Here is an 11,657-nt window from a genome sequence, read left to right as displayed (position 1 = left end):
TTGATTATCAAGGTTTAAAATCTATGCCATCACATTACCCTAAGAAGTAATTAAAGCTTTTGTTATATATTGTGCATTCCTTGGAATTCGTGTTTTGAATAGGAATATTAGTTCATCAAGAAAAGCGAAGAAAATGAAAATTCTCGGAACGTGATTAATAAAAGTAATTTGAATAATTATATGTGTCATTATTCATTCTATCAGTATAAAGTATTAAATGCTCGTCAAATTTCAGTTATCTAATCTGTGAAATATTTGTTTGGTTGTTTTAATGTTATAAAGTTACATATTTGTCATCTAACATATTTTCCTAATAAATCCAAAAATAAAAAATAAAAAAGTTAAAGAAAAAACAAAGGATAAAGAATGTTTCTTTTATTTTCATGATCCACAGTGAACTTTCCACTCGCGAGGGTCGTGGGCCACGGAGGCGTTGTACAAGTTGGGTGACTTTATCTCTCTGAAATTAGGCCCCGCCATATCCCCCCATTCGGAGGCCTGGGCACTATGGTATCATGAGAAGTCGTTACGTCTTTCTATCTAGATAACCAACATCCTCCACATCCCCTAAAACTTATGAGACCATACGTGTGGCCCCTCCCTCTAGCAGTTCCGTGGCGAGTGCGAAGGAGTCTACAGCGACCTCTCCGATTCTTTTATTCAAGAATGTAAGTTTTTCTTTCGGAAGTCATACGATTATCGACTTCATTCTTCGTAATATTATTTGTGAGTGTGTTGTGTGTGTGTATTTATTCTCTATCTAAATTTGAATGTTGGTGTCTCCTGCACTACCGTTGCATATCTAGCAGACAACGGTATACTTCTAATTGGAGATTAACATATGGCAGAGTAGACATGGAATATTCGCTTATGCCAAGACGATTTTTAACTTTGAAGGACTTCAAAATTTAGAGATTATACCGTATCAAGATTTTCAGATCCAATGATAAATTCATTTTTGCACTAGGTTTGCTGTACGAAACCTTCAAGCTCCCCCCGCCCCGAGCTTTTTGCTTTCTATTACCTCCTACTATATTTCGCAGCTCACAGAAAACATCCTTTTAAGGAAAGTTAGTCAATATCATTATTCAAAATGTGTCCACATCTGAATGAAACAAGATAAGAAAGAGCATTAACGTGCAAGGCAAACTTCCAACGAAGGAAATACAGTGTGATTAATTAATTGATTTGGAGTTTTCTGGCAACATACGGTGTTAACAGGATACATAAATCCAGTCTTATAAATCCCCAGTTTAGTGATTTCCTGATGAAAAAAAGAAAAAAAGAAAACAAGGTCCAAGAAAGCTTGCCAGTATTTATATTGTAGAAAAGTATATGGACTCCATTAGATCTTTAAAGACTTCTTCGAACTGAAGAACGATTGCAAGATTCAATTCACTTTCGATTTATTATCTTTATGTAAATTGAAAAGAAAAATTTCAGTGATCGTTATCGTTATCATTATTACTTGCTAAACTACAACCATAGTCAGAAAAAACAGGGTGCTATGTCAAGGGACTCCAACGCGGAAAGAAACCCAGTGAGGAAAGGAAATAAATAAGCTACACAAAAATTATGAACAATTGAAATATTTCAAGAACAGCAACAACATTAAAATAGATCGTAAGGGTACACTCGGGCTCACTATTCTATATTATTTCTCTTCCTCTTGTTGTTTCTTCAAAGTTTTTATATTTCATGTATGAAATATTTAGTTTAGTGTTTTATATTTTTATATGACTTTTATCTTAGTCTATTTCCTTTCCTCACTGGGCTATTGTTGGAGCCCTTGAGCTTATAGCATCCTGCTTTTCCAACAAGGATTGTAGCTTAGCAAGTAATAATAATAATAATAATAATAATAATAATAATAAAAATAATAATAATAATAATAATAATAATCTATAAAAACATAAAAAAACAGAGGAAGAAAAATGAGGTAAAAAAGTGCCCGAGTGTATCCTCAAGCACGAGAACTCTACCCAAAGGCAGTTGACGACCTTGGTACTGAGGCTATGGCACTACCCAAGACTAGAGAACAATGATTTGATTTTGGAGTATCCTTCTAGATCTAGAAGAGCTGCTTACCACAGCTAAAGAGTCTCTTATATCCTTACCAAGAGGAAAATGGCAACTGAACAAAAACAGTGCAGCAGTTAACCCTTTGAGTAAAGAGGAATTGTTTGGTAATCTCATTGCTGTTAGGTGCATGACGACAGAGGAGAATGTGGAAATAGGACAGACTATTCTGTGTATGTGTAGACAAAGGAAAAAAGAGCCATTTCAGTTATTCATTATTGTGAATATTGGTCATGGATCATACAATCCAATGTTTAGCAAATACCGAAGTCTACATACTCTAAAATTCTGTAAGATGATGAAAAAACCATTGAGAGAGAGATTGATAATTATGCCTGAATCCTGCAAATTTCCTTTTTATACTTTTCAATCTCTTTTCAAGGACATCATAAGTGGAGACGTGCAATTGTGAATCTTTCTTTCAAGTTTTGACCTCACTAGAGCCCTGACCAAATAGTCTTATCGTTTCCCAATTGTACAAATCGTGTCACACGATCATACATAGTAATGACATTTCCTTTTTTGTATATAATATGCTTGTATCTTTGCTCTCCCCTCGCACTGATAAGGACCTGAAATAACATGTCTGTTTTTCTCACCGTTAACTGATAACCGGTGCGGTTGCCGGTTGAACATGAAATTGCCTGTTATGTTTCTTATGCCCTTTTTGCCTAGAGTTTATGTATATATAAACAGATGTTCTGTAATAAAGTTACTCACTTGCCTTCATCCTACCTTCTTAGCCACAGCCTCTCTCGGCCCGTCACATTGGTGACCCCGGAAGTCGACTCGTTCCTCCCTCCTAACACCCCCCCACCCCACCCTCCGTCATTGGTAATATGCCGGACTCCACGGAATTTGGCACCGCCCCATCGAAACTTTCGTCGTTCGCCAGCGGAGAGGCGTTTGCTTGGTTTCAGCTCGCAGAAGTCCAGTTCGGCAACAAGGGCGTGACTCGCTCAACCACCAAAGCAGATTATGTTCTCGCAGCGATACCCGAGGACACCTTCCCGGAAATATCCGACTGGCTTTGTGAACAAGGAGACACCCCAATAGTGTATGACACCCTCAAAACATACCTTCTGCAGCAATACTCGCCGTCGCCAGCCGCCCGTTTGGCAAAGCTTTTTTAGCTCTCTCAACAACCATTGCGGGACCAAAGGGCTTCGCTCGCCCTCAAGGAAATGACCACTATCGCTCGCCTGCAACCTGCCACAGACGGCTCTCCTCGTGAGGTGAACCTACTTTGTGCCCTTTGGATACGCCGTTTACCCGAACCTGTACGTGCTGCCATACCCGATGTCAATAGTTTACCAATAAAAGACTTGATGACCAAAGCCGATGCCCTTACGGACAGCCACTTCACGACTTTCAAGACCTCCATCAATGCCTTCACTCCTGACAAAGAGGACGCCTATTCAACGTCAACCGAAGCTGATGTGAATGCCATAGGACATACACGCCTACCCCGTGATGCAGTCCGAAAGCATTCCTACTAAACATTCGTGGCAAAGAAGACAGGGACTCCAGTGATCGTCTAAAACCTGCTTATCTCCTGCCAGATGACCCACCTACAGTTCGCCTCTCTAGATCAGGGCGCCCTATTCAACATGTACAGGGTGAATACATGTACAGGGGGGGAGCCATGTACCAACCGTGTGTCACACAATCGTACATAGTAACATTTCATTTCTTGTATATATTATGCTTTTATCTTCACTCTCCCCTCCCACTGATAGGGATCTGAAATAAGATGTCTGTTTTTCTCACCGTTAACGGTTAACTGGTGCGGTTGTCGGTTGAACATGAAATTGCGAGTTATGTTTTTATGCCCTTTTTGCCTGGAGTTTATGTATATATAAACGGATGTTCTGTAATAAAGTTACTCAGTTGCTTTCTTAGTCACAGCCTCTCTCAGCCCGTCACACAATCGTGTCCTAGTAACCTTACTGTTAAGAAATCGGACACTGTTCACAAACAGGTTACCAGGCCAGGCCACGGTAAGGAAACCCTCAGATATTAACTTCTGGCACCGTATTTCAATTAGTTCGATATGCATGTTGCATAAGATTTTTCATAATTCTGATCATCCTTTGCATTAAAATCTTCCCTGACAATTCCATCCTGTTCGTAATACTAAACATACAGTTAATTCTAATAGGCAGGCCTTCTCCACCACGAGGCTCAATGCTACACAGTATTCAAGAAGTTTTATTCCAGCTGTGACCAAATTGTGGAATGATCATCCTAATCGGGTAGTTGAATTGGTAAAACTTCAGAGGTTCAAACTTGCAGCAAATGATATAAGTCTTTTATGGCTTATACTTGAAATATCTGTTTTGATGTTGTGACTGTTTTTAAAATATTTTATTTCAATCGTTCATTATTTCTCATATTGTTTATCAATTTCCTTATTTCCTTTCCTCACTGGACTATTTTTCCCCGTTGGAGCTCTTGGGCTTATAGTATCTTGCTTTTCCAACTAGGGTTGTAGCTTTGCTAATAATAATAATAATAATAATAATAATAATAAAATGGTAGTTCTGTAATTCTCAGACGAGGGGAAACGCAGTTTAATGAGGAACTGTAGTGCAAGCACAAATCGAAACATCATCTTCATCCAATCACCTTTATTACAACGTTTCGGACAATTTGTCCATCATCAGGTTCTGTAAAGTTAAAAACATACATTGATACAAGCAATAAAAAACATTGGTAAAAGACATGAGAAAAATAAGATAATTTAAAATTATAAATAAATAATACTTAAAACACTTTTCTGCTGAAAGCAGTTATCTAGGTTTAGTTTGGGTTGAAGTTTTTCTATGTAAAATGTTTCCAATAATTTGTGTGTCCGAAGTGTAGTTCGGAATATGTGGGTAGTTCGACAAAATTGTTGTCTACCAGAACCTTTGAACATAGGGGCATTAGTTCAAGGACCCTTCTACCGCTAGGTAAGCCTTCTCATTCCTCTATAAGAGATCATTGCCATGGAGTGTGTAACACCAATTTTAATCATCTTGATTTTAGTATTATATGTAAAGCTCGATTTGAGACCGAGCTAAGAGTATTGGAAACATTTTACATAGAAAAACTTCAACCCAAACTAAACCTAGATAACTCTGCTTTCAGCAGAAAAGTGTTTTAAGTATTATTTATTTATAATTTTAAATTATCTTATTTTTCTCATGTCTTTTACCAATGTTTTTTATTGCTTGTATCAATGCATGTTTTTAACTTTACAGAACCTGATGATGGACAAATTGTCCGAAACGTTGTAATAAAGGTGATTGGATGAAGATGATGTTTCGATTTGTGCTTGCACTACAGTTCCTCATTAAACTAATAATAATAATAATAATAATAATAATAATAATAATTCGTTGACTGTGGCAATATCAATACTTTCAACGAGATTAATTGTACTTTTCCTCGACAGGTTTTCTCTTCCCATGAAGGTAGTTGCAATTGCCATCGTGGCATTTGCTGTCTTCCAAACAGGTAAGCTGCTTTTATTTATCTGATCTATTTTCATATTTGGATATCTACTTTTCATATGATGTGTCATGTCTCGAACAACTTTGCTATCATGCTTGCCTCTTCAAGAAAATAGATGTAAAGTCATAAAGCATAAATGGGAGACTCTCATCCCAATTTGATTTATTATTCATTATTAAATGCTTTCTAACGTCAAACTTATGAAGAAATAAATTATCAGATGGAAACAAATAATAGACCCAAGAGACTCTACCCGGACCTACATACTTTTAGGGAAGAGCAAGAACAAAAAAAAAAAGAAAAGAAAGATATAGTCTGTAATAGGCTGAAAAGAGGGAATTGCAGATTTGGCGAAAGATGCTACTACAAGCATCCAAAGATATGCCATAATTATGAAATATATGGTAAATGTGCGTATTTAGACGGATATGGAGACGAATGCAGAGATCTCCATCCAAAAATATGCAAAACCCTAAAAGAAGGAAAAGGATGCAGTTTCAACAAAAAATGTCGATATATGCATCCTGCAACTATGAATGAGAGTAAGAAAACTCAGCAAACTGAAAAGAAAAACAAAAATGAAACAAAAAAGCAGGCCGCGTATGTACCGCACTATGCACCAAAAAAGGCCTTTCAACCTAAATCTCCACAAATAGAGCCCAACTACAAAGAATGCATATATAATGCCAGGGGTTGGTGCAGATATGGGGATAATTGCAGGTTTACACACAAAAATAAGTATGAAGGCGAAAGAACAAATATTATGGAAAAGTTGGATTTTTTAATGGCAGAATTCCGAGAAATGAAGAAAAGAACATCATATCAAAACAGGAAGGAAGCATGGGAGAATCCATATTTTTACCAATATTAAATAATGGGAATGAAACACAAACCATAATAGTGATGAATGCACAGGGTTTAGTCACGAGTAACTCTAAAAGGAAAATAGAGTTCCTAGAAGAACTAACCCAAATTGAAAAAATAGATATATTAAACATAAGTGAAACATGGTATTCCCAAGAGACTGGCAGTGATGACCAGATAAAGGGTTTCCAAACTTATAGATCAGACAGAAAAAATAGGAATCAAGGGGGAACCGCAATATATGGAAGAGACATAAACTAAGGAAAAGTCTGTGAAAAATACAGCAACACAGAATGTGAATTGATTGCGGTAGAATTTGAATTTGAAAAACTAGTGAATATTGTAGTTTACAGACCCCCAAATACTAAGGAGTTTGACATAATAATAGAAAAAATAGATGATATATGTAGAAACCATAAAGACTGGAATATACTCCTATCCGGAGATTTTAACTTTCCTTTCGTGGATTGGAAAGAACGGATAGAAGAAAGTGGTTGTATGTATACTTATAAAAAAGAGAGTAATAGTAGCGCAGAAGATAAGAGGCAATTTGAAAAGCTTCAAGATATGCTATTAGAACATAATATGCAACAAATAAACCACATTCCAACAAGAAAGGAAAATGTCCTAGATCTAGTATTTGTGAATGAGGTGAATTATGTTAAAGAAATAATAGTGTATAACACGGGAATTTCAGACCACAATGTCATAGAATTGATAGTTCATTCCAAAGCAAGTGATCACAGAATTAATAAAAGCACAAAACTTTGGGAAGGATATGGAAAATATAATTTTTACAGTAAGAATATAAAATGGTCAGAAATAAATGAAGAACTGAATAAAGAATGGAAAAATGTATTTATAAGTGATAATATACAGGTAAATACGGACATACTGTACAAAATACTGAAGAAAATTGTTGAAAAATATGTACCGAAAAAAAACAATAAACAAAAGACGTGCATACCAAGAGACAGAAGGATCTTATTTCAGAAAATTAGAAAGTGGAAGAAAAATCTTGCAAAAGAAAAAAAATGTGTGGAAAATGAGGGAAATAAAATGTAAGATAGAAAATGCAGAACAAAAGATTATATAGTCGAAAGAAAATGAAAAAAGGGACTTAGAAGAAAGGACACTTCAAAATATAAAAAGAAACCCCAAAGTACTTTACTCCTATGCAAAAAAGATGAATAAAAGGAGAATAGAAATAGGCCCTCTAAGAATTGAAGGACGGCTAACGAATGAAAAAAAGGAAATATGCAACATATTAGCAGAAAAATATAAGAGTGAGTTCACGCCAAGAATTGCGAATGAGAATAATGAAACAGAAATGAGAGAAGAAAATGTTGAATATCTAACGGATATAGATATTAATGAAGCAGATATTGTCACGGCTATAAACGAAATTAAAAATGGATCGGCAGCCGGACCAGATGGGGTTCCAGCGATTTTGTTAAAAAAAACTGCAAACACTATCGCGAAGCCGCTTGCAATACTGCTAACACAGAGTGTAGATATGAGCGAGATATATGTTAAACATAAATTAGCTTATATAACCCCTATCTTCAAAAGTGGATCAAGACTAGAGGCAAGCAATTATAGACCTGTTAGTCTAACATCACATATTATGAAAGTGTATGAGAGGGTAATAAAAAAGAAAATAATGAACCATTTGGTCAAAAATAATTTGTTTAATATGGGTCAACACGGTTTCGTACCTGGAAAAAGTACACAGACCCAACTGATAGCACACTATGAAAACATATACAATAATATGATAAATGAAAAAGACACAGATGTGATCTATCTAGATTTTGCAAAAGCCTTTGACAAGGTAGACCATAACATATTGGAGAAAAAAATGAGAAAGCATAATATTGTGGGAAAGATAGGAAAATGGGTAAAAGAATTCCTGCAAAACAGAAAACAGATAGTGGTTGCAAATGACGAGAAATCAGATGAAGCCCAGGTAATATCTGGTGTGCCACAAGGTACGGTATTAGCTGCACTGCTATTTGTTATTATGATCTCAGACATAGACTGCGATGTTGAAAACTCCGTAGTGAGAAGTTTCGCCGATGACACAAGAATAAGTAGAGAAATTACTTGTGATGAAGATAGGAACTCACTACAAAGAGATCTAAACAAAATATATGAATGGGCAGAGATAAATAGGATGGTATTTAACTCCAATAAATTCGAATCAATAAATTATGGAAACAGAGAAGGAATGGTGTATGCATACAAGGGACCTAATAATGAGACAATCACAAACAAGGAAGCAATTAAAGACCTTGGTGTAATTTTAAATAGGAATATGTTATGCAACGACCAAATAGCAACACTGTTGGCTAAATGTAAAGCAAAAATGGGAATGTTATTCAGACACTTTAAAACAAGAAAAGCTGAACACATGATTATGCTTTACAAAACTTATGTGCGTAGTACACTCGAGTACTGCAATGTGATATGGTACCCACACTACCAAAAGGATATTGCGCAAATAGAGAGTGTACAAAGGTCCTATACTGCTAGAATAGAAGAAGTTAAGGACCTTGACTACTGGGAAAGACTGCAATTTTTAAAACTATACAGTCTAGAAAGGAGAAGAGAACGCTACATGATAATACAAGCATGGAAGCAAATAGAAGGAATTGCTGAAAACATCATGGAGCTTAAAATATCAGAAAGAGCAAGCCGAGGTAGATTAATAGTGCCAAAAAGCATTCCAGGTAAACTGAGAAAGGCACACAGGACATTAATCCACTACGCACCAGCATCGATAATGCAGCGACTATTTAATGTGCTGCCAGCTTATCTAAGAAACATATCAGGAGTGAGCGTAGATGTGTTTAAAAATAAGCTCGATAAATACCTAAGATGCATCCCAGACCATCCAAGACTGGAAGATGCAAAATACACCGGAAGATGCATTAGCAACTCTCTGGTGGATATACGAGATGCCTCACACTGAGGGACCTGGGGGAACCCAAACAAAAAATAAGGCAATAAGGTAAGGTAAGGTAAGGATCACTGACGCCGACATAAGCTTGATGCAGCAATGTTGCTGTAGAACAGATGGAGCAATGCTTCCATTTGAATAACTGAAGTCTAAATGATTTTGTTGTTGGTGTCAATTAGTGAATGTACCGTTTCATGCAGAAAGAAAATCGTACTAATTATTAAACAACTTAATAACTCTCTCTCTCTCTCTCTCTCTCTCTCTCTCTCTCTCTCTCTCTCTCTCTCTCTCTCTCTCTCTATATATATATATATATATATATATATATATATATATATATATATATATATTGTATATGTATATAGAGCATATATATCTATCTATCTATCTATATATATACGTATATACTGTATACATATATATATACATATATATATACATATTTATATATATATGTATATATAATATATAAACACATATGTATGTATATATATAATATATATACACATATATATGTATGTATATATATAAACAAATATATATTTATTTATATATATATACCGTATATATATATAATATATAAACACGTATATGTATGTATATAAATAATATATATACACATATATATGTATGTATATATAAACATATATATATATATATATATATATATATATATAATATATATAAACACATATGTATGTATATATATATAATATATATACACATATATATGTATGTATATATACATATATATATTTATTTATATATATATGTATATATATATAATATATAAACCCATATATGTTATGTATATATATAGTATATATACACATATATATGTATGTATATATATAAATATATATATATTTATATATATATATATATATATATATATATATATATATATATATATCGTTATGCGTGCGTACATGCGCACGCACTTTACCTCCCAAACCTTATTATGCGTTCGCACCAAGAATTGACTAGATTTGAATGTGAAAGATCTTATGAATGCATTATATATTTCCCTGCTTAATCCATCTGCAATGTACATGACTTGAATCAAGATTGTTTACGTTTACAGGTTCACTTATTCCTCACATCATCTTATTATTTCTTCAGGTTACTGCTTGCAGTGTTACCTTGGGGACGAGGGGACTACCACAACTGTGCCCTGCTCTGGTTCCTGCTTGAAGACAACCGGGAAGTTTAGTGAGTTCACAAAAAATGTTTTCCTTAGTGTAAAGCCATTACCCGGTCTCTTTCAATATTTCCATTAGAAATATTCATTATAATTCGTTGAGGGTTGTGGCCTGATTGGTAATGTCTCTGTCTGGTGTTTGCCGGACGGGGGTTCGAGTCCCGCTCAGACTCGATAGCGCCATTACTCAACCAATTGCTGACCTTAACCAGACAATAACTCTTAAAAAATCACTATAGTTTCATCGAGCATACTGCTCATGACGTGTGCGCAATTTATGCTGTCGTGTAATCCTTTCTTCATTGCACTAATTCCATATGGCATAAAATAACCTTCTGATTTTAATTAGACGAGCTTTATATTTTATTCCTATATTCTAATCTTTATTTATGCAACTCATGGTTAATCTTTCTTTCTTAACAGAAGGTAGCGAAGTCTCGGTTTACAGCTGTTCCCTTTTGAATCATGCAGAAGAATGTTCGTCGGGCACATATCATGAAGTCACAGCTGAAATCTGCTATTGCAACACTGATCTCTGCAACAGTTCCTCTGTCAGTACAGTGGCCCTACCTCTCCTCTTAGGAGCCCTTCTCATGAAATTGGTGATTTAATCCCATTACAAAACATGAAATAACAACAATAGCAATAATGATAATAATTAGCAACATTGGGAATAACATCAACAAAACATAAGTGAGAATACTAATGGCATTCTAAACAAATGAATCACCATCTAAAGTTCAACTATATCTATGAATGATCAGTGGTTCAGTCACCTTGAGCACTTTCAAAAACCTCAAAAAGGAAATAAGCATTGTTTATATTTTTCAAAGTACTTTTTCCAGCACACAAAGACCTTGCCCATTTTCTAAGTTTTTGTAAACCAATGTATAAATTTATGAGAATAAATTATCTTTCCCAGTTTTATCTAATCTTTTAATGGCATATTCTTGTGAATCATTCTTAACAATATCTTATATTAGTGAACACACACATACAGTAAGTATATACATACATACATACATACATACATACATATATATATATATATAT

The 11,657-nt window shown here is 34.8% G+C and overlaps 1 protein-coding gene across 2 annotated transcripts in view; it reads left to right on the top strand.

Annotated features, from left to right (window-relative positions):
- The first annotated feature begins 561 nt into the window (after nucleotides 1-561).
- The window catches only part of LOC137615363 (three-finger toxin 3b-like), a 35,634-nt gene continuing 24,538 nt past the window's right edge, over nucleotides 562-11,657 (top strand). The window contains exons 1-4 of one of the 2 annotated variants that reach the window (XM_068345179.1): nucleotides 562-668; nucleotides 5,519-5,580; nucleotides 10,526-10,615; nucleotides 11,028-11,488. In XM_068345179.1, coding sequence (XP_068201280.1) covers nucleotides 577-668; nucleotides 5,519-5,580; nucleotides 10,526-10,615; nucleotides 11,028-11,215 — 432 coding nt within the window. In that variant the 5' untranslated portion in view covers nucleotides 562-576 and the 3' untranslated portion in view covers nucleotides 11,216-11,488. Of the gene's footprint in view, nucleotides 669-5,518; nucleotides 5,581-10,525; nucleotides 10,616-11,027; nucleotides 11,489-11,657 lie in introns of those variants that run through there. The other variant, XM_068345178.1, reaches the window with a different exon arrangement.

This window comes from Palaemon carinicauda, chromosome 21 (genome assembly GCF_036898095.1).
Source record: "Palaemon carinicauda isolate YSFRI2023 chromosome 21, ASM3689809v2, whole genome shotgun sequence".
NCBI lineage: Eukaryota > Metazoa > Arthropoda > Malacostraca > Decapoda > Palaemonidae > Palaemon > Palaemon carinicauda.
This window is presented reverse-complemented; position numbering and strand designations above follow the sequence as displayed.